This window comes from Podarcis raffonei, chromosome 6 (genome assembly GCF_027172205.1).
Source record: "Podarcis raffonei isolate rPodRaf1 chromosome 6, rPodRaf1.pri, whole genome shotgun sequence".
Lineage (NCBI taxonomy): Eukaryota > Metazoa > Chordata > Lepidosauria > Squamata > Lacertidae > Podarcis > Podarcis raffonei.
The window spans coordinates 42,590,408-42,613,556 of NC_070607.1; the positions used below are offsets into that span (position 1 = coordinate 42,590,408).

At 43.4% G+C, this 23,149-nt stretch overlaps 2 protein-coding genes across 12 annotated transcripts; one reads left to right on the forward strand and one right to left on the reverse strand.

Moving 5' to 3' along the window:
- Positions 1-237: 237 nt before the first annotated feature.
- LOC128415729 (transmembrane protein 205-like) lies at positions 238-4,666 on the reverse strand. 6 transcript variants are annotated; one of them, XM_053392353.1, is made up of 5 exons: positions 4,569-4,666; positions 3,458-3,518; positions 2,078-2,259; positions 1,250-1,413; positions 238-758 (listed from the first exon to the last, which is right to left on the reverse strand). In XM_053392353.1, exons 3-5 carry the CDS (start codon positions 2,175-2,177, stop codon positions 459-461), a joined length of 564 nt encoding a protein of 187 aa, XP_053248328.1. In that variant the 5' UTR covers positions 2,178-2,259; positions 3,458-3,518; positions 4,569-4,666; the 3' UTR covers positions 238-458. The 6 variants fall into 6 exon arrangements, with proteins under 6 accessions (XP_053248328.1, XP_053248326.1, XP_053248327.1 ...); XM_053392351.1 differs by having other exon boundaries at positions 4,500-4,587; XM_053392352.1 differs by lacking the exon at positions 4,569-4,666 and adding an exon at positions 3,944-4,419.
- Positions 4,667-4,793: 127 nt separating this feature from the next.
- On the forward strand, positions 4,794-23,119 carry FAM151A (family with sequence similarity 151 member A). Of its 6 annotated transcripts, none has more exons than XM_053392347.1 (7): positions 4,794-5,185; positions 14,580-14,717; positions 18,175-18,327; positions 19,384-19,543; positions 20,774-20,998; positions 21,983-22,122; positions 22,622-23,119. In XM_053392347.1, exons 2-7 carry the CDS (start codon positions 14,609-14,611, stop codon positions 22,693-22,695), a joined length of 861 nt encoding a protein of 286 aa, XP_053248322.1. In that variant the 5' UTR covers positions 4,794-5,185; positions 14,580-14,608; the 3' UTR covers positions 22,696-23,119. The 6 variants fall into 6 exon arrangements, with proteins under 6 accessions (XP_053248322.1, XP_053248320.1, XP_053248319.1 ...); XM_053392345.1 differs by lacking the exon at positions 4,794-5,185 and adding an exon at positions 5,498-6,614; XM_053392344.1 differs by lacking the exon at positions 4,794-5,185 and adding an exon at positions 7,157-7,325.
- The last annotated feature ends 30 nt before the right edge of the window (positions 23,120-23,149 follow it).

Genomic DNA, 23,149 nt, shown 5'->3' on the forward strand with positions numbered 1-23,149 from the left:
CTGCAGCCTTGCTAGTTATGGGTATCAGCTTAAGGGCACCTATGACTTTCTAACTGTGCTTGGTCCAGTCCAGGGAAAATCTCTTCTGATATCAAATATATTTGATACCAACTTTTGAAAAGGTAAAATGCTCTTCCCAGCCAAAAGGTTTTTAATTCTACCATGGATTATATTAAAGCCTTACGTTCCAAAGAGCAACAACAGATGCGGTAATAAAACAAAATCTAACTGCATTGATCAACAAGGAGTCCAGTGTTCTATGAAAGGTTGATTAGTGCATGGGCTGCCAACTCAATGATGGCTAGATAATTTATAGCATGCTGTACTCAGAACAGGGTGATCCAAGCACCTGTGAATCCTGCTTGGAGGAGCACTCTACAGCAACCCAGGCCCTGGCTTCTGCCATTTGCAGTCCATCTTTTCACAATCATGCCCATGCAAGTTATTTACCCATTTGCTTATAATGTTGAAAGGTGAGCAGCCATATAGTAGAGGCTCAAGCCATTGCATGCGATGCAGCACAGGTTGCAGAGGGAAGAGAAACCATGATAGATGCTCAGTCTGCTTGTCAGCTCCCTGTAATGAGAATCCAGTTGACGCAGCCGCATAAAGGACTTATGCGGGAACCACCCAGCATCCTCTCCCAAGCCATAGCTTTGCTCAATCAGGTGCATTTCGGCCATAATATCTGAAGTCACTTGCCCAAACCACTGAGCGTTTAGAGCAGCAACTATGACACAAATGAAGAAGACTGTAATCTGGAAAGGAAAGATAGTTATACTATTCATTGTCTGGTAGCATCAGCTAGTATGTGGGGGTTTTCATATCACATGTAGCTGCAATCGCTTTGCAGGAATAATATTTAGATTCATGGCTGGTACCTAGGCAGGCTCCTGTGGCCCCAGCAGTGCATATCATCCTTAAAATAAACCTGTGGGTTGGCCCTGCCATTGCATTTTCAAATTAGGATTAATAGGGTATTTTTCGGTGCAAGATGTTCCATTCCTGTGCCAGGTCACCAAACTGTGCCCCTTTGATGCTCTGCCCCTCCACCTACTAATACTACCTCCTACCAGCCGTGGTGGTAGTTACAGGAAACACAAGGAGTGCCCTGCTAGTAAGCGTTGGTGGCTTCTCGGTCCAACCACTTCTTCCTAAGGCAGGCATGCCATCACAAGCGAGGCCATATAACAAAGCAGAATGGTGGACTAACGGATGCACGTGATATTTAAAAGAGGGAGCCCACTACCTGCATGGTTTCTTCCTCATTGAGGAGTTCGCTGGGGTGACACATGGCAAATATGGTCAGGTTGATGAAAGCACAAGCTGAGCCAATGTGGAAGTAATAAGGGAAGAGGCAACTCTGAATGAATCCGAATGTATGTTGTGAGAGATTGTTGCCCATCACAAAACCTGCAAGAACAAGTGGGGCGAACACAAAGGAACAAGGTTATTTAAATGCTACAAATGCTAAAAATAATAATGAATAGCTATTTTTAAAAAACCATTGGATGCAAAATTAACAGACGTATACAGTTTTAGATAATCTCTTCTAGCTTCAGAATGGCTTATTTCCATAGCTGTCAACCTTCCCTTTTTTTGCGGGAAATTCCCTTATTTCAGCGCTGTTTCCTGCTGCTTCCCGCTGCTATCCCGGATTGTTAGATATCCTGTAGACTGTCCCCGGGACAGGTGAGGCTGCTGATCCCTTATTTTCAAATCTGAAAGTTGACAGCTATGCTTATTTCCATTGTTTATTAGGATTTTCCACACTTGGTGGTTTTACCTTCACATCAACATCATTATCATTCAGCTGCTTGGTGTCTAGGAATATAGACTCACCAATCCAGAAAGTAAATCTTTTTGCCAACCAGTGTTATCCCTATTTGCCCAGCCTACATCTTACTGCCAAGCTAAAGTAGCCCTTTTCCCCTTTCTGAATTCACTGCATATGCCAGTGCAGAGCACTCCCATCTCTCCACATGTTGAATCCCTCCCTAAATAAATTAACTGTGATTAATTTGGCCTTTAAGCATCTATGTGCAAAGAGGGGGGCTGTGGAACGGTCCCAACCTACTGGCTATAAAAGTCACCCAAATCTGCATTCCCCAGAAAGTTGAAAGGAAAACCAAGTGGAGCACTTTCACTAAGGTTGAGGGATCAGCATCTGTGGACATGGTACTTCAAGAAGATAGTCGCTTGCAACTCCCTTGGCCAAACTTCAACTTGGGAGACACTCGTTTTACCTGTTCAGACACACTGAGAGGCAAAAGAAAGTTACTTTAGCTTCAAAGTAGTCAGAAATGTCCTGTCCCCTCAAAATTAAAGTGTAATTGTCACGTGTTCTCTCACACCACATTTCTTTGGGGTATATGTTTTGTATTGCTGCTGTGAAGGAGTTGAATTTAAATGGACCAGCTAATAGTGCTTAACAAAATTCTCACCCAGTGCTCCCAAGAGAAAGCTATTCTGAGACATCTGTGAACAGTGGCACTCCTAGCCTCCCCTTTTGACTAGACTGATAAAAAGATGGCCAGGTCAGCACACCATATGCCACCATAAAGCCAGGTGCAGGTTTTAAAGGCTTTGGGCAACATCTGGGACCATTAATGCCAATGAGCATTTAACCAGTGATTACAGAGGGATGTGGGTTGCATTCTTAAGGGCTTGGAACACAGACTTCTTATTTATTCATTTTTTCCAGCATTTATTCCATGGCCTTCAAATTACAGTGGAGGGAAGCTTCTCTGTTACTTCAGGTAAATTCTGACCCCAGTCAATGCTTAGGCTGGGTAAAGTAGGTCTGGATTTAGCTCAAAGCAATTATTCCAGCCTACCAAAAATTAGGGCCACTTCCAATGTCACAAATTTATGTTGTAGTCCCACAACGGCTGGAGACCCAAGTTTGGGAAACCCTCCTAGAGGAAATGTTCCATGTATGGTGGTAGCCATGTGAGGGGCACATCAATTATTATGGAGAAATTCTTTAAATGTCCAGAGTGCTGTAACAAAGTGGATGCAAAGGGCATAATGTAAATTTTGGTATGGGCCAAAACCATTAGAATGGTGTGGGCTAGTAGAAACTCAAACTCCTACATTATTAGTATCTAGAAACCCACAAGCAGGAATGAAAAAAATTATTTAGTAATTGTCTGTAGCAGGTCCCTCAGCCATCCCACCCGGACATCCTCCAACCACCTACAAAAAATACACTTGCCGTTACAGACCCCCAGGTGGAGAATCGACTACAAATGTAGATCCCGACTGATGGCTGCTCATCAAAGCCACTTGCTATAACAGAAGAGTCCATACCTGAATTTATTTGAAATGGTTTTACATGGTTTTATTCCAAGCAGTAAAATGTTTTTCCTGATTTGAACAGAATACTGCATATAATATAGGAAGAGCAAACTAGGAGAGTAACAGGTTTTTTTCCACTCCTTAAACTTCTAAGTACCTCAAGATGGGCAGTTTACTTTCAGAGAAACACGTAAGCTTGTCTTCCTCATCCCTTCAACCTGCAACACAAAAGGGAAACTTGGAGGCTAGTAAAAGACAAATACTGTATTCCCCAAGGGATTCTCAGATAAATTGCAATTAGGAGTACATGAGCAAGAACTCTGCATAAAGGAATCCCACGATTATAAATTGCACTCTTGATCCTCTTAGTATAGCGGTGCTGTCACGTCCCTTCAGTCTGAAAGAATAGCAGGTGCTGCAGCCGAGTAGGTGGCCAAAGACATTTCAAACGGGTTTTCAGCGACTAGCAAGTTGAAATATTAACTTCAAAACAAAACTTTCCTTACCACCGATGAATAATGTTGCACTGGTGCGTTTTTCAGTGTGTCACTCAGACTCCCCGCCGCCCAATGCTAGAATCTCAGAAACACAAACACTAGCAAGGCTGCCGGATCAGATCCCAAAACAAGAATGGCATCTTTACCATCAAAATAAGCAGGGTCGGAAAGGATACATCAAGAACCAAGCACAACACTCAAAAGCAGCGGATCCACTACCACACATCCCACATCAAACGGTCCCCAAGCGCGGCCAGATAATTGCATAGAAAGCATTTTGCTGTGCAAACAGACGGAACTACATCCCGGAACTGGGAAGGAAGGTCCCCCTTGCGGCAGGAATGCAGAGACAGACTGGACTGGGCGATAGGGAAATCCTCGTGCTAGTTCTAAAAAGGAGCCAGAAAGGCAAGCGGAGGGGGGCGTGTCGCGATGTGCAAGTTTGCACAGGGGGACTTTTCTGTTTCGCAAGTGCTCTTTTATCTACGACTGGAGGAAACTTCAGCCCGTACCCCAACAATCGTGGGAAAACGGGTACCAATCCGAGAGGGGAGCGGCCCCCTCGTGGCAGGCAGTTGATTAGGCGGGGTCTTTTGGCCAGGCCACACTATTGGGCTGCTCAGCCAAGAGGGGGGGGGGCGCAGGACTGGTCGGCGCGGGGCTTGCAAAGATCACCCCAGATCCTCCTATTCCCCCACCTACCTCCTTAGCCCGCCTGGGTGGAGGCGAACCCCCCTTACCCGACTCCCTTCTGAGTTAGGGGTTGCCCACCTCGTTCTTCCGACGGCTCTCCCCAGTTCTCCTTTTCCCACTCCGAGGCGGGGCCAGCGGTGGGTGGGAGTCTCGGCCTCTGGAGAGACGTCGCCTTTGCCCTAGTTTATTTTTCCTGAGCCCCCATCATCACCGAGGCTTTTACAGCTGCTCCTTTGCTGAGATGGAAGCTCTGGACACCATAAAACCCGAGGACAGATGACCCCAGACAAAAACAAGGGAGTTGCGCCATATTCAAAGCGCCAGCTTCTCAGTAGCACAGAACGCCTGCCTTTTTGAAGAAGAGTCCTGTGCAGCTCAGCTGCCTTATGTCCAACTTTAGTACCGTGGTCTAGTAAAAGCTAGCATGCATCTCAACCATGGGGGTCATACTTGGTTTCCTTTATGGCACCTCAGCCCTAAGCCGCTGTCCATAGAGCCAGAACAAGCTGGCAGAGCTTTGCAGATGGGAGGAAAGTACCCCTGCATTGGGCAGCTGGAGTTAGCAGAGAGTCATGTTTGTTTCTGCAAAAGCAAGTAACTAGAGGCATCATAACTCTCCAGTGGGTAACGTGGTGCAGAAAGTTCAGGTGTAAAGGATGGTCAAGTATTATTCTATATATCCAAAAGCTGTGCAGGTAGAGAAACAGTATTCCCTCTGCATGTTGTTGCAAAGCTAGCAAAACGATGCAATGGGGGTGTCTGAATTAAAAAGGACCACAATGATTCTCTGCAGCATCCTTAAAGCCATGGGTGGAAAAAAAGCCCTGCATTTGAGGACATTGTTCTGGGGGTGCATCACCAGCCTCACATCTTATCCCCATGTTCCCCAAATACAACCCATTAGGATAGGAAAAGTCTAGGGTAACACATATTACCTGGTTTCCTGTTTAAGCTCTCCATTTATACGGTAAGACTGCTAAGACCACAGTGTGTCTGTGTGTGTGTGTGTGTGTGACTGTGTCATGCTTCATACAACATGCTGGCTGCAGTTGATGGGAGTTGTAGTCCAAAATATCTGGAGGTCAACAGGTTGGTGCAGTCTGATGTTTGTGAACTGAGCCCAGAATGTCTGTGTTCAGTTGAGCTTCAGGTTGGGAAGCAAAGGAGGCAGCAAATTTAGCTAAATTTCCCCATACTATATGTTTTGCTTTTTGGAGGATATATTTTGCTGTGGTGTCTGTTTCCAGCATAACTGTGTGACGAAATGAGCTTATTTGAAATATCTTTGTATCCTACATAACTCCCTGTATCTTGGCAATACCTGTGTACTCTGTACTACAGCAATGAAAAGGGCATGTTTGATGTTTTAATTCATCAATAGGGAGGCTGAATAGGGGGCAGTTCTTAGGATTGTTTATTAGAGAGCTATTATGAGCCATTGTCTGTCAACCTTAGCATCCATCTGAAATGCAGCGTTCATGATACACAACGGTTATAATTCCCACTCCATTCTGCTATGTGGGCATATAAATGGCAGATAGCATTACATCATCATCAGTTACTTGGCTGCAGCTTTTTCTATCCACCTGCAATATGGGGATATACGGTAGACATTGCAGGGTTGTAGTAAGCCACATTTTCAATATTTGCCTCCCAGCTCCCATTGTATGTACATAATATATCACAACCTCCCCTTTCCTTGTCCATCAGCAATACAGGGTCTATAGTATTGAACAGTTTGTTTTTAGATACAATTTTAGAAATGCTTTTTCACATATAAGAAGGCCAGTGTTTGGAAAGGCTAGAAATAGTTTCTTTGTGTCTATAGTCTGTTTTTGTTTTGTTTTTTGCAACAAAAAAGTCTTGACTTTCTCCATGAGCGACTGTCATGTTAGCACTCTAATGAGGGAATGAGTTACAGTGTCAAAAATTACCAGCAAATCTGGTCTGCAGACAAAGGAGCTGTCAGCCTGTGCTTCTTCTGCCTGCACTTTCCCCCAGAGAAGTTAATGGCTGCTAAATGGCTTCTACAAAACAGAGGCATGCCTGGAATTCTCCTAAAGACAGGAAGGTGCAACATACTGGAAGCACTGCACGAGTAACAGACAGAAACCAGAATAACAGGTGGTTATTATTATTTTAAATCAAATGTATTTAGGCATTTTCTTGTTTTTCAAAAAGCTAAAATAAAGGCCCATCACTTCCTTCCCTGTCACACTTGCTGCTTATTTTCCTTCCCCCAAACATAATACACTATGGGGGAAAATAAGAGGGGGTGGGCAGAGAAAATAGTTGGAGTGTGGCAGGTGTCATCAACCTTTCTGGACCAGGGGCATACAGTGGTACCTCGGGTTAAGTACTTAATTCGTTCCGGAGGTCCGTTCTTAACCTGAAACTGTTCTTAACCTGAAGCACCACTTTAGCCAATGGGGCCTCCTGCTGCTGCCGCCGTGCCGCTGGAGCATAATTTCTGTTCTCATCCTGAAGCAAAGTTCTTAACCCGAGGTACTATTTCTGGGTTAGTGGAGCCTGTAACCTGAAACGTATGTAACCTGAAGCATACGTAACCCGAGGTACCACTCTATTTTGAATTTTGAGGGCAGGCTGTGGGTGCCAGTCACAAAATGGCTGCCATGGAGGTGTAGCATAACACAAAATGGCTGCCATGGGAACATGGCATAGCACAACAGAATAATAGAAGGACTGGACCAGGGGGACTTTAAGCCTGTTTCTTCAGATCGGGGGCACCGAGCCAGTCATGATACCCCAAAACAGCCTTTTGTGTCATTGCTTCCAGAGTCATGCTAAAGGTTGAGGAGACTCAGCACTCATTCGGTATGGTCCAAGTCACTGAGATGAATGTACAGCAGGATCACAAACCACCCGAAACAACATTTAAGGGCACTACCCCAAAAGTAGCATTTTAATGGGGAATCCTGAAGTGATCCAAAAAGGAGATAGAACTTACACTGAAAAGAGGGCAACAGCACCTGTCACTTTTAGTCTGATGGATGACAGTGAAGGAAGGTGAGGACAGGTGACCTCACCTAGGCCCGAAGTCACCCCCCACCAAAGCAGGCTCAAAGCTTCTCAAAGCTTTTCAAAATCATTTTCTCAGCAGCTAAGCATCAGAAGCATTCCGCTCTGCTGTAACAAAGGTAGAGAACAGTCCATTGTTTCTCAGGCCTTTCTCATGCCTTCTAGCCTTGCTAAAGAACCACATTGCAACTTGCTTTCTGTCCGGGAACCATGCCAGAACAAGAGATTGAAACATATCTGAAACTCCCCCCCCCTTTCCTGGGAAGGGTGCCAAGAGTCCCAAGAGTCCCAAGACAGCTTTCTGTTCATGCTCAGAGGAACTCATGGGGCAGGACTCTGGAAGGAGGAGAAAGGAGGAGGGAACTGGAAAGGGGTATATATGCTTGTGCTCATGACTGTGGACTTCGTGCATGCTTTTTGTGACTTATCACACTTGCTGCTTCTACCAGTTCATGGATGGTAGAAATAAAACCTTTTTCTCTGAAACTATTCCTTGAGTGTCTGTGGACTCCCACTTCCCTTTCCCAGGTGCAATATTTTTCCCACCCGAGGGCAAAGCCTCATAAGGCTACAACAGTCCCTCTATTCTCTAATTCTCACAACATATCTGCCATGGGAGACATGCCACAACACAAAATTAGGGAGGGCGCAATCATGGTGAAGCCATGTATGTGTTTCCATACTAGAAAATGCTTAACCTCTTGAATTTCTGTCTGCCATACAGCTGTTAAAGGCACATGAACCCTGTGGCTGCCATCCTTTACCTGTTTACCTGTGAGTAAGCCCCATTACGCCCATTGGAACTTCCCCTCCCTCTTCTTTCCTCTCCCCATGGCAGTTAGATAAAGGCAGCCAAAAAGCAGAGGGGGGAGCATCAGTATTTCATTTACTATTTTAGAACACACCAAAGCAGCAGCAATGGAACACAGTTGTTGTTTTAAGAGAAATTCAAACAAGTGCAGGAGACAATTGTATTAGAACATGAGCTACCATTTACTGAATTTACCATCTTCACCTGTGTCAAAAAGGCTAATGAGCAACCGATTCTTAAAAGCCTACTGAAGGATTTCATAATAGCAACCTGTGTTTGTTATTCTGGATATATTCCCATAAAGAAATTCAGGGAATAGGAGGAAATAGCTATGCAGAAACTGGCTTCTTCTTTCCTTTGATGGGGGTTCCTACTTCATGGTATCAGTTTAAATGGAAACATATCTTTGCAAGATGGTTTGCATTCCTAATAAAAGATCTTTGGTTAAAGCTCACTATATTTTACAAATTGACCTGATAAGAAGTAATCATCTGAGTTCAATAGGGTTGCTCCCAGGTAAACTATGCAAAGGATTATGAGCCTAATCAATAGAACATTATGTGGTGTTTGTGTGTGTGTATGTCAATAGATAATGGATTAACACAGTTGCTTGCATTTTTTGTGGGATAACCAACCTCATATAACCAGCATTCTTAAGTCAAATTAATGCATGAAGGGCTTAATACCATAGAGTAAGCTGTCCTGCCAGGCTTAGCTCACCTTGGGAGGGACTAGTAATCAAGCCTTGATTCCCCTTCCAGTCTACTTAAGCTCAGCTTGTGAGGAGGCTAAGATGATTGCTTCAGTTTAGTCACATTGCTCTCACAAGCCATTCTTGTGTTCTTGTAGCGATAATTTATGAACTTTCTCCATTTTGACTAAGCCAATTTTTGCTGCCTATACAACTTTTCTGACTGATGTACAGTATGAAAAAATACATGGACCTAACCTTTGAAGAATTTGTAAGTAAACCAATTTTTTATTTACCAAACGTGGTTTTTTCCTATGCTGAGGGAAGTGGGAAGTTTTAGAACTTACAAGGGTATATTTTAAAGGTCTAACAGCCTATATCTCCATGCTTTACTTTGTTGCATATTTTGTGATTTTAAATCTCTGCTGGGGTTCTCTCACCAAAGAGTACTTGCTCCAAACTTGGATCTTGGCATCCTTTATTTTTTCCCCTCTTTTGCACCAACATTTTGGACTCTCCTTTAGAATATTGCTATGACGACTGTCCTGATGATCTCCTGTACTTCATTTTTTCCCAGTACACCACTAGAATCCTGTAAAGAATATTGTAAAATGGAACAAGGCCTGATTAACTTGTCCCAGCATGTCAGCCAGAAGGTGGCAGTAGAAGGGAAGCTTTGAGAAAAGTGAATCTGACGCATAAAAGCTTACAAATGAATTAAAATGATGCTTCTCAGGAGCCACCTGTCCAGCCCATAAATCCTGGATCTGACTTTATTTTCATTCTGCTGGTCTGCATGCATACTACACTTGTGTTATGCTTGTGGTGTAGAAATGGAACAATGTTTGGACAGTGGTAGCTTGTGCTCATTGGGGCTGGTGGGGCAGAAGGCAGGAAGACCAACATTAGATGGAATAGAGCCAATGACAACAGAGCGGCCTTCTGGCTGGTTGTAAGTAAGAAGGCGGGCAGGTGGGGCCTGGCTGATGGCAGACTGAGGCTGGCTGGAGCAGTGCCCCATATGGCCTAATGGACCAATGTCTGCTGCGTTTGGGTGACAGCTTTGGAAAGGATGTAGTAGTCTTAAGAATGCCATGCTCCCATAGCAAGTGCGTGTTCATAAATTTATTGATAGCATGATCACTATATTGATTACATGATGATTCTAACAATATAAGTTGCAAATAAAAATAATCAGATCATGCTGTAAACAGGGTGGAATTACTGGATCTGTGATGGATGCTACTTTTATCCCTAGCAATGAGGTGCTGCTTGAATATTAAGATCCTGATTCTATGCAAACTTCAACAGGGAGTAAAGAAACTGCATAAAAATTGCCAAATAAGTCACGCAGGCTGTTGATTCGTGGTTTAACTGTACATTGTCCCTGAGACGTGGAGCTGGCATTGCATTTCCCCACTGGACAAGGAGATTCCTCAGCCACATGGAAGCCTTTGGGCCTCTCCAAATGTCCTTTTTATTGTGCGTTCAGGAGAATTTGTGCTTACGGTGGTATCGGGACAGTTGCGTCATTCCAATACCATTCATGCTTGCAAAAGTTTTGGGAGTAAACAAACAGCTAGGTTTCCAATCAGTGCATAGCTTCTTGCTCAAGTCATGTAACTTTTCATCCCATGCTGTGTGTGTGTATGTTCCACCTTCGTTGTGCTGTAGCTCAAGTGTGCCCCCCTCCAGATGGCTATAATTAGGTAACAAGTCAGTAACGCTGAGGAAGCATTGCAGAATGAAGCAGAATGAAATTTGGACGGTCCAGTATGAATCCACCTCTAATGCACTGTTAACTGCATCAACGACATGTTATATACGAAAAACACAGCACAACACCAGTTTTGTGGTTTCCCTTTGTTTTTAATCCAAGGATGAGCTGTGGGCTTGGGTAAACTGCACACTACAGGCAGTCTCAGTCTGGCAGGACAATGGAATAATCGCTTGGCCACTTGGCATTGCACACTGACCTTTCCTGCCTGCCACATATAGAACAGATTGTTTGATCATGTGAACTGTCTCGAAGACGTTCATTCAAGAGTTTAACCTTAACAAAAACTGTTGTGCCCCAAACTAAACTACTGGACAGTTTTCTTTTCTGCTTAGCGAGAGGCCCCCAAGCTGGGGTTCAGTTGCCTCTGCTTCTTATTGGAAAGAAGGAGAGTGACAGCAGCAGCCCACTGGGATTTAGAGAAAGGAAACACAAACTTGTGCGGCAGAAACACCTCCTTTGTAGCCATCGCACATGCCTGCCATCTGAATCGGCTTGAACCTGGTTGTCATGGTTTTCACTAGGCAAAGCAAGAGAGCACCATGAGGATTTGGCCCAGCATACACAGTGTATACCCAACCCTGTCTTGGGATATGTAAAGCAAGCACAGTACTTAAGGGCTTTAGTGGGATTTGCAGAGGTATGTCTCAGGTCTCCTGTATCTACAGTGGGATGAGTTCAATTGTTATGAGATCCTGAACCTCTTGCATTTACGTGTGTGTGTGTGTGTGTGTGTGTGTGTGTGTGTGTGTGGCTAATGCTGTAATTTTAACAGAAGCTTTTCAGAGGAATATATTAATCTAGTAAGGTCAGGAAAGCTTAGAAGTGATAATGTCAGTATTATTTCAAACCTGTTAATTTAAAACCAGCAGGCATAGTCTTTCTTTCTTCCTCCCTGGTGGTGGGGGTGGTGTCTAATGTGATCCAGCATTTGTATGCGCAGATCTGAAGAGGGAGGGCCCATCTTTACGTAATCTCAGAACAGCTGCCTTCACACACATGGCATTAATATAACAAATTCTTGGAGGGAAGGTTCCCTTCACCCCAGCACATATCAAGTAGATGGACTTTGGCCTCAAAATATTGCCCTGATGGATTTTTCATAGGAGCACAACCTCAGAGAACTTCAGTAAAATTATTTCTGAGCTAGAGAGATCATCACCAGTGCCTTTCCCCCCTCTTGGTAGAAAACCTATAGCTATTGCAGAAACTTAGCCTGTTACTCCACGATGATTTGATTTGATGATGATTTGATGATTTGATGATTTGATTGCCAGGAGGTAAATCCTGCAAGGAACACAGAACTATTTTTTTTTTAAAAAAGAATAATTATTTTTTAAGGCAGTGCCAGATTATCAGAAGAAAGGAAGGCCAGGAAGGTGTGTTAGAAAAGCAATTCTTCAAGAAAGTACCAGCTTCTTTAAAAGAAACACCTGCAAGACAGCAAAACATCATTAGAAGGAATCTCCTCCAAGACAGTAGCATGGTATTGCAAGTGACTTGTCCAAGGCAGTAATTATTAAAGTGAGAAAAATCACAAGTTATTAAGAGAATCCCTTCAAGGCAACAGTGGATTATTGGAAGGAAACTTCTTCAGAGCTGTTCTGGATTTTTAAAAGGAGAAAAAGAATACCACTGAATTAAGATCCCTTCGTCCTGATTTCTGTTTTCGGGGGGCCAAGGCTTCTGGCTGGAGTTTAAACATTCTGAATTGCCTCTTCAGCTTCATTTACTCTCTCATCCTGTTTTTGGAAGGAAACTGCAATTGTATAGGTGAAGCTGCCAAGGAGCTGACACACTTAAAGAACATGACAGCTTCCAGCATGAAGTGTCCTTCCACTGGAAGAAAAGGAGTTGTCATTGCTGTGATCACTGCCATGGCAGTGATTTCCGTTTGCATAGCTCTCACCATAACCCTGACAGTCAACAGGAAATCCCCGCAAGGTACTAAGCAAGAAGACCAGGGTTTGTTGGAGGCGGGGGCCAGTGAATTTCACATAAGTGCTGTGATTGCTGGGTTAGAATTCATGTTGCATTTGTTATCTATACGTTGACAGGACAGGCTCTCTGTTGCAGCTATAAGAATAGAATTGTAGAGTTGGAAGGGAATCGAAGGGCCATCTAGTCCAACTAGATTGCAACTGCTTTTGGCTTAGGTTGATGCACAAGTATGCAAGCTCCCTGTTTTGCTGAACTCTTCCTCAGGCGGAAGGTTCTATGGTAAAATGTGAATGCTTACTTATTTTGAGGCCAGTTGGTTCAATGAAATGTATTACTTCAGGTCTTTTAGCCTCACAGGATATTTCTGGGGCGGATTCCATGAAATCGGTATACACAAGAGGTGGCTGGGTAGTGGGAAGGTGGGCAAACTCAGTTTTGTTTTCCCTAAGATGTGCACAGCCTCAACCCAACCCCTGTGAAACCCTCACAACCTTGCCTGATATTTTCCCTGGGCTATAGTGGAAAGCTCAGTGGCAGAGCATCCATGCCCCAGTTTCAGTCCCTGTGTATCTCCAGGGAGGGCTGGAGATGTTTCTTGTCTGAAGCCCTGCCAGTCAGTGTAGACAACACAGAGCTAGATGGATCAATGGTCTCTGTATCAAGCAGTTTCTTAAGTTATAACACTCCATAGGTTGAGCGTCTTTCTTCTTCAATACTTGGAATTTGCACAGAATTTTGATTAAGGATCTTTACCCTTTTTTGGGGGGGGGGGTTTAAAACGAAAGCACTTCTACATAGCAAGGAAGAAAGCGAAGCCAAGAACTTGTAAGCCCATGAAGGGGAAGCCAAGATGTGAACTGTAACATAAGACCCCTCCTCACAGGATTCGGATACCTGATGCTAAACCAGTCAATCAATCAAATGTTTATTACAGTCAACTAACCATTAGGCAAAGTACAAAATACAAAATAATTCAAAATCACAACCTCAGCAGAACTGATTATGAATTACTAAAGGTGACAAGTTAGTAAAATAAAAATCACAGCATGTCTGAGAGATATTACAAGCTTCAGATATATTACCAACACCACCCCTCAAGGAAGATACTCAAAAGGTTCTCTAAGGTTTGACCAGAAATCCATCTGTTAATAGGATAAATTATGCTTTCTCAAACCCCTTGATAAATCTATAGTTAAAGGACACACGAGAGACCATTTCAGGCTTTAACTGGTTGCAAGGACAATTCCTATCCTTGAAAATAACTTTGGCAAATCTGATGTCTAGTTTCATGGAGGATAAAATGTTAAAACCTGCCAACAAAACTGTTCTTACGTATTGTTGGAAAATTTAGGTATGGCATACTGTACACCAATTGTACACCATACTGTTGCACCAATTCTGGCCCTTGTGTTAAATGTCATCTTGTTATCAGCCGTATGTATATTTATTTAGAAAGGAAATGTTGACCCTTCCCTTCTTGAAATGAATGAAATATGGTATGTTCCTTCAACACCAAAGATATGCACTAACTGGTTCTAACTACCAAGAATGACACGGGAAGTTGCGTTATTTTCTTATTTGCATAAAGCTTTTGTTTTGTGTGTGGGTTTAGTTTTTATTAGGAGTAACCAGTGCTTTTTTTCTCGGGGAATGCAGAGGTACACATACCCCTAAATATTTTGTGAATCTCTGTACTTTTGTCCATTTACTGTATTTATTTTCCCCAATTTAAACTATAAAATGGTGATATGAGAGTACCCCTAAACATTTTTTTAGAGAAAAAAGCATTGGGCGTAACCCGTGTTTATTTGTGTTCAATTTCCTGTTTAGATTCTCAAGCCTTCAGTACAGGTGGAGATATGTTGGATTATTTGTTCAATCTGAGGAGAATAGACCGGAAAGATGGGTTGCTGGTCAGCTGGTACCATGCTGCAAACCGGAAGAGTGAAATGGAAGAGGCATTGAAGAGTAAGACACTGTTTTCTTCTCCCAGGTTAGATCATGCCTGGCTAAAAGTACCATAATCGGGAACAAGTGCACCAGCTCGCCCCTTCAATTGTGTGGGGTTGGTGCTTTGTGAAGTGTGCATGCTGTGCGCACACCGTGTGACGTACTGATGTCACTGACTTTGGCAATGTTTGTTGGGAAGGGGTGGTGGTGGTTAAAGAGGTACATTTGGGCTTTAACTGCACATTGTGAAGGTGCTTCCACACCGACTGCTCTACAGTTGTTAGACATCATTATTTCTTTACCAGACTTATGGAGATATTGGTCTCATTTGTTGCAAGTGTTGTTCTCTACAGTTCCCAAGGAACAAACTTTCAAGTATGTACCGTAGTAGCAGGAAAGAAGACGGCTTGAGTTTCAAGTCCAGCTGAGGGTTTTCCCTCCCTCAAATAATGCTTTTCACAGATACATCAGTGCTACGAATTCAGAGTAAGTCTGTATTCAACCACCCACATGGAGGATAAAGAGGTATATAGGCTTGCTAATGGGTGTAAGAGCTTGTCAATATCCCTCAACTGACAGAAAAACAACTGCAGTTTATTTGTCAATTTATGTGCTTGAGGGGCAAGTGACAGAAGTTAACTTTAAGGGGCTCATTCTAGGTTCAAAAGTGCATTTTAATACATTCTTCTTCCAATATACCTTTTCTTTTTTTAAGGTGGGTTAACCACCATGATTTAAAAGTTCTGCTAAACTTTAACATATTAACTACACCATTCCTTACAGTTAATCAAGGCAGAGAAATCTGTAATGATAAGGGGGATAGGATGGCTCACATTGTACCGATAAGAATGAGCAATTGATTCTAGTTGTGTGAGATAAGACAACTCCATCAACATGGAATGCTACGGTTTCCTACTGCGATCTGTCTGAAGGGGCTTATCACCTTGTGATAATGAAACTAGAGGAATGGGCAGAAAGCTCCAGGCTGATGTAGAACTCTTCCACTTCCATTATCAGCTCAGGCACAACTTACATCAGACATCTTATCTGAAAAAATCAAGTATTTCATTGGGCCTTGGGAATCCTTCTTGAGGAAGGAACTGGAAGAGAGAGGTTTCCACTGAGTTGTCTATCAGTTAGCAAAAGGAATCAAAAGAACATGGCATAAAAATGGAGGACCTCTGCACTTTCAGGAACACTGCTGTCCTGGTGATCAGAAACCAAATATATATTTATTTCAGTAGGAATTTAATATGCTGAGTGTTGGGTATTTCTTTGTGGTGTGAACCCAATTAGTTTCTTCTTTTCTTCAGATAGCACTTTGTATATTGTTTAAATTGGAGGGAGTAGAAGCCCTTCCCGATGTTGTTTGACTTCCAATTCCCTTCAATCCCAGCCAGCATGGCCAATGGTTTGGTCCAACAAGATGTGGTCCAACAACTAAAGGCTCCCCAACTAAGCTTTAAAATAAAAAAGTTGATGTTCATTTATTTATACATACATACATACATACATACATACATACATACATATATACCCCACCTTTTCCCCTGACAGGGACTTAAGGCAGCTTACAGATAAAAATAAAGGTACCCCTGCCCGTACGGGCCAGTCTTGCCAGACTCTAGGGTTGTGCGCTCATCTCACTCTAGAGGCCGGGGGCCAGCGCTGTCCGCAGACACTTCCGGGTCACGTGGCCAGCGTGACAAGCTGCATCTGGCGAGCCAGCACAGCACACGGAATGCCGTTTACCTTCCCACTGGTAAGCGGTCCCTATTTATCTACTTGCACCCGGAGGTGCTTTCAAACTGCTAGGTTGGCAGGCGCTGGGACCAAACGACGGGAGCGCACCCCGCCGCGGGGATTCGAACCGCCGACCATGCGATCAGCAAGTCCTAGGCGCTGAGGTTTTACCCACAGCGCCACCCGCGTCCCTACAAAACTATACAAATAATTTATCAAGTGAGAAATTAAACTCCTTTGGTTGCTCTATCCTGGTGTCTGATTGGCCTCACTCGTAGTTGCTGTTGGGTAAGAAAAAGGACTCAGCTGACAATGAACTCTGGGTGGATATTTTTCTCATAACACCACTGAAATTTCCAGAACTCAACTGTGTTGAGTCCTCATTCAAATTAAACCCTCCTTGCAATGAGAACTGCCTCTCCCCACATAAACTGACCTGAACCCTGCAATCATCACCTGACACCCTTCTTTGTGTGACCCCCCCCCTCCATGGGAGGTTTTGAGGATGCTATTTTTCTAGAAAAAGAGGTGCTGGAACTCACCATGAGCATCTCCCTTGTTCTCTTATAAAGATGGCCACCTGAGAGGTGCTGGAACTGAGTTCCGGCGAGCTCTGGCTGAAAAAAAAGCCCTGGAACTATATGAGAATGGGCCTTTTTGATAGTGGCCTCCTGCTTCTGGAATGCTTTCCCCAGGTAGGCACACCTGGTGCCATCTTTATCCAGCTTTAGGAAGCAGACAAAGGTTTTTTTCTTTGCCTGGGGCTTTCAGCCCTTAATTTCATTTTGGCCTCTTTAATGTGGCTAGGACCTAGAGTCCTGCCTTTTATTCATATAGGTAAGTTTTTTGGGGGTGGTTGGTTTTGTTTTTAACTAGTTTTAATGTACCATATTTTTCGCCCCATAGGACGCACCGGCCCATAGGACGTACCTAGTTTTTTGGGGGGGAAATAAAGAAAAAAATATTATTTTCCCCCAGGTGCGGGGCTGGGGCGGGGGAAGCCCGAGCTTCCCCCGACCCCAGCCCCCAGAACAGGCTGCGCAAAGCCCGAAGCTTGGGGCGTGCTGAGCTCAGCGCGCCCCAAGCTTCTGGGTGCCGGCAAGCTCTCCGCAAGCCGTGGGAGAGCTGCGTCTCCCACGGCTAGCGGATAGCTTCCTGAAGCCTGGAGAGCGAGAGGGGTCGGTGCGCACCGACGCCTCTCGCTCTCCAGGCTTCGGCGAAAGCCTGCATTCGCCCCATAGGACGCACACACATTTCCCCTTCATTTTTGGAGGGGAAAAAGTGCGTCCTATAGGGCGAAAAATACCGTAAATCACTTTGAGTTACTCCATAAGAAAAGCAACTGGCAACAGCAATAAAGAAATAATATTAATAATAAATGCACTATAAATAAATCCCTTTGCTTTATAAAATTATTGTCTGTTCTGTATCAATAATATTTGCTGCAATTATTACCTTAAAAAAATGATAAGAGAAGTGCAGCAAACAGTTTAAATATAGCACTTTTTTCACAGTTGACTGAATGCATCTAGAAGCAAGCCTTTAGACCTTGTTCCAATCCCAGACCCTAAAATCTGAAATGGTTCCTCTGGGTGAAAGCTGCCCATGCCAAACTCCCACCATATTCAAATAGACTGTGCACAGAACTTTCTTCACTATGAATTCTCTCTCTCTCTCTCTCTCTCTCTTGCTCGCTCACTCGCTCACTCTGTGTGTGTGTGTGTGTGTACAGGTGACGTTATGGCCTTGGAAGCTGATGTCACCGTTGAAGCACATAACACACCCAATGAGACAGACACGCCCATCATGGCCCATCCACCTGACATCTACAGTGATAACACTCTTCAGGAATGGCTGGAGGCAGTCCTTAAGTCATCCAATAAAGGTATGTTGGTTGAAAGGAGACGTGCCAATTGAAGTGGATAGGGAAGGAAATTATAAGCTTCAAGCCAATGGTATTGGGTTTGTTTTTACTCAAATTGTTTCATCTGAAAAGTGTAATTTTTTGTGGGGGAAAGATTATTTTATTTAACCATATTTATTGTTGTCAGCCTTATGATCTTGCCATATGCCACATGCATGGAAATGGCTGAGACACGGTGCATAATGGCCCATTTTTAATGTGGATTTGAGACTCTACACCATTAAGATCTTATATCCAGTACTTTACATTTGTGCCGAAAGCATCTCCCAGGAGGGGGGAGGAGGTTATGTATAAAAGAGGCCCTGGGTAGCTTCCCTGAGAGCAGTCCAAGCAGAGTAGGTGTATTTTGAGTTTGGATGTAGCAGCATAATTTATTACTGGGTCGAAACACCTCAAAAAGAACATGCACCCATTGACCATGGCAGGAAAACAAGCAAAAAACTTGAAATATAGAGGGTGATTTCCTTTCAAGTCTGAGCAACTTGCAATCAGGAATGAAGGTTTCATTATTTATTTAATTTTGTTTACCTCACTTCCTGCTCAATAATGAAGCAACTTACAGGTCACTTCCAGATGGAAACTTACTGAGCAGTTGTCCTGATTTGTTTTCACAAAAATTGTGCAGAAGTCTTATGCTGTCACCAACACGCCCCCTACCCAGTGATTATTATTATCCTACACTTTTTGTGGACTTCTATTTGTTTTTTGTTTTGTTTTGTTTTGGAGGGAGGCGAGTAGATTTGTTGCACCAGAGCTCTACTTGGTCATTGCTATTTATTGTGATGCGCCCGTTTTCTTTGTAGAAAGTTAGGAAAGTATGTTCTCAAAGGCTGCCTACCTGACTGTGGGAGAGATCCACGCAAAGGGTGACTTGTGCCCACAACAGACCTCTTCATGTGTTGCCTCCATCCATCCATCCATCCATCCATCCATTCTAGAACAAAGCAGGGCTGGTTGAGTTAGGGGCACTAACTGAACCTGATGGATTTCACAGGAGTTTCTTCCTTTTCCAATTAGCCATCAAGCTGGATTTCAAAAGCATCAAAGCTGTTGGCCCATCTCTGGATATATTAGTAAAAACCTCCTCTCAAATGAATATCCACAGACCTGTGTGGCTAAATGCAGACATTTTGAGAGGCCCAAATGTACCTATTAATATTGCAGTCAACGCAAGCCGGTGAGTAAAATGAACTTCTATTGTATTTGTATCAGGATGCATTTTCTATCCTGGGGTGGAGCATCTGTATCCAGAAGTACCTGTCTACAGTTCTATCACACACTAACATTCGACACATGGTAGGAGTCGAGTCAAATCAAAACCTGTGACTTTCTCCTAAGCCTCCACTTGTGTAAAGCATGTGCATACAGGGGACCCTGTGAAAAGCAGCTGGAGGAGAAGGGGACAAAGGCTGGAGAAAGAACTATGAGAGGAGAGGTGCCCTTTTCATATCCTTGGGGCCCCCTTTTATATATTAACTGTGTATTTTTGTAATATTTGCTGTTTTAAGTTATCTGTTGCTTTAATTTTCTGTATACTCCTTAGAGGGTATGTATATATGTGTGTGTGTGTGTGTGTGTGTGTGTGTGTGTGTGTGTGTGTGTAATATATATATATATATATATATATATATATAATTAGAAATGGTGTAAATAAACTGTCCCATATAGTCAAATTCAGCCCCATATTTGCTCAAGAGGGGACACCTGTGGGCAAATGTAGTACAAGGTGTACTCAGTAGTCCCACTGCACTAAAATGCATTGCAAGACATCAGAAAAATGTGGATTAATTGCTGCAGATAGCTTAGGAACCCAATAACCCCACAACCATCTATTCTCTGCATATGTGGCATAAATTCTCCTCTGAGGCAGACCCAACTTAATCTGCAATGGAGCCAACATTTTCCATCTGAAAAGCTTCCAAATCATCCCACAGTCTCTATAGTCTTTTTCTAGCACAAGACTTCACTGAGCCAATTTTGCAACGACACAATTATTGATAAATGCCAAGTGTCTACTTGATTGTGTCAAATGGCCAAGTTGGCTTGTGCCTTGAGACAATCTCTTAATCACCACTAAGCCAAGCAGGGTTTCCTTCTAGATTTTAGACTGTGTTTTGCAGGCTAGTAGTGTCTCAGCTTGTATTGGCAAAAGATGGCAGATCAGAGAATACAGATATATGTAATAAGGGAAGGCTTTGGGATCAGGATTATGGGATGCTGAAAGCCAGGTATGAAGGTTACTGGGAGCAGATCAAGTCCCAGAGTCATTAGCTGCCAGAGTCATTAGAGAGGCTTCCCAAATAGGCTCTGAGTCTTGGCTATCTTTGTGTGAAAAGAAACTAGAATGGCTTTAGATGTATGCAGTTGCAGCTATGTTGTTGTTGTTGTTGTTGTTGTTTGTCCTCAGATTCCTCTCACTCATTCAGGAGAAGTTCCCAGACTGCACTCTCTCCCTAGGATGGTCAACCCTCTATTTACCTTTCTTTCCAAACAAGACATACACACAGAAAATGGTTGAGGACATGCATAGCCTCGTAGGGAACCTGCCTCAGCGAATCACCTTCCCTATAAGAGCCGTCATGGCAAGACCAGCCTGGCCTCATTTGAGCTGGCTTCTCAGCCAGTCTGACAGGTAAGAGATTTACAGCACACTTATTGTTTATCTCTACTGCAACACACAGAGATTAATTCAGAAATCTTGGTTTACTCACGCACTAGAAACTTGCAAACTGTATGCAATAGATCAGATTAAAACAGAACTGCTAATATTAGAATGAATCTACATATTCCCAGTCACAAAACATGCCAACCACCTTTCACAAAGTGCTGTCTTGGGAACAAAGAATGCATTGCCCACAAGGTACAACACTGATCTCCCTACAGTGCAATACAAGGACACAGCCAGATTAATCACAGCAAAATGGGAGTAGGGGGAAGAAGAAGTGGTTGCTAAGAACTCGGGATGCTTGAGGAATTTGATCTTTGGGGATTCTGATCCTAACTGCCCTGCTGGGTTACATCTCTTGGACTGATGTGCAGATTGGAACATTATCCTTCAGAGCTGCATCCCTGTAAAGTCATCCCTGTAGGCATATCCTACAGAGTCATTTCTGTAGTGAGACATCACCTGTACTTTGGAATACCTTGTCAGTTGATATTAGGCAGGTGTCATGACTGTATCCTTTAGATGCCTGCTGAAAATGTTTCTCTTTTGGTGGGTCAGCTTGTGATTTGGTTACATCTGTTCTTAAATTTGTGTTAGGTGTTTTATTGTCTTCAGATGTTTTTAACAGTTTTTAAAATAATTATCACAGAAGTGTTTGCTGCCCTGGGCTCCTTTGGGAGGAGGAATAGAAATTTAATGAAATATATACTAATAAGACTTTTCTGAATTTTGCAGTACTGTTCTTGGCTCCCCATTCCCTTCTATGCTATTTCCTCAAATCAAACCACACACCCCAAAGCCTCTCAGGTATCAAGTCAATTGCAGCCTAATCATGGATCTCCCACTTAACGTATAGTTTGGACCTTAGCACTGAATGATTTCCTGTTTAACATCCTAGACTACACAGCTTCCAAAAACCTCCTGTACCCCCCAAATGATTTCTCTTCCTAGGTACAGTCTGACTCTCTGGCAAGGGAAGACTGATCCAGTTACAGTGGATGATCTCCTCTTTATCCGAAAGAATAGCCAACCTGAACAAATCTATTACGACCTTTTTGAACCTGTGTTAACTCAGTTCCGAGACTTGGCATGTGAGTATTAAATTTTACTTTTGAAAATGCACCAAGATACAGGCAAAATTCAAGTAAGAGTATAAAATATTTGCATATCATACAGCCACAGCTACACACTCCCCTTTTCTAAGCAACCAATTCAGCAGGCTTGTAAATAGGCACTTGCCTAGTTTCCTGCACTGACTCTCAGTCTAACTACCATTTTAGACAACAAATGACTAAGGCTGACCATGGTGATGCTGGCTAGGGTTTATGGGAGCTGTAGGCCCTACCTGGCCAGGAAGAGAACCTGGGACCCTCTGCGTCCAAATCAGATGTTCTACCACTGAGCTGTGACCCTTACCTACCAGGGATGGGAACCTGTGGCCCTCTAGGTGTTGTTTGACTGCAACTCCCAACAGCCCCTGCCCGTGTGGCCAGTGGGCCATCCAAGAACATATGAAGGACTTGTTTTATAGTATAAAAGTCATTTGTGTTTGTTTTCATGAACAAATATTTCAACTCCCTGTCGTTTCAGTTGAGACTAAGCACCAAGAAGCAGGGCAACCTCATCCAAGTCCCGCTCTTTGTTATACATCTGATATGCGCTGATCCAGCAAAGTTTCGAGTTTTTCATTTAATTCAGAGACCAGTAATGTTTCCCCTCTTGGCTCATTGGCCAACTGATGAGCTCCAGAATAGCTTTGACACAGCAGAGATTCACATTGGGCAAGGCTCTTCTTGCTTTGCAGCTTTTTCCTGCCCAGAGTCAGATCACCAGCAGTGGTATGCTCCAGAATCTGGTTGACTTCCTTTGTTTTGCAGCTGGATTGGCAGTTTCACACATGGACTAGATGTTCAGGTCCAAGTGTGCTTGTTCCTGGTTCTCAGCACAACAGGAAGTTCAACGTGGCAAGCACCTAGGCTGATATCACCAGATCAACTAATATGTTTAAACTCTACTACTTCAGTCAATGTGTATACACCAAAAAGGAACCAATTCATAGTCCCTGAAGCAACTTCTACAACAAATAGTATCCTCTGGACGGTGCTGCTGCGTAAACAG

Coding starts and splice junctions, on each gene's coding strand:
- FAM151A (XM_053392342.1), top strand. CDS start 12,617: ATGACAGCTTCCAGCATGAAGTGTCCTTCCACTGGAAGAAAAGGAGTT. Junction 18,328..19,383: donor CCTTAAGTCATCCAATAAAG/GTATGTTGGTTG, acceptor TTTTCCAATTAG/CCATCAAGCTGGATTTCAAA. Junction 20,999..21,982: donor CTTCTCAGCCAGTCTGACAG/GTAAGAGATTTA, acceptor TTCTCTTCCTAG/GTACAGTCTGACTCTCTGGC.
- LOC128415729 (XM_053392353.1), bottom strand. CDS start 2,177: ATGTCCACAGATGCTGATCCCTCAACCTTAGTGAAAGTGCTCCACTTG. Junction 1,414..2,077: donor TTGGGTGACTTTTATAGCCA/GTAGGTTGGGAC, acceptor TTGTTCTTGCAG/GTTTTGTGATGGGCAACAAT. Junction 759..1,249: donor ATGAGGAAGAAACCATGCAG/GTAGTGGGCTCC, acceptor TTTCCTTTCCAG/ATTACAGTCTTCTTCATTTG.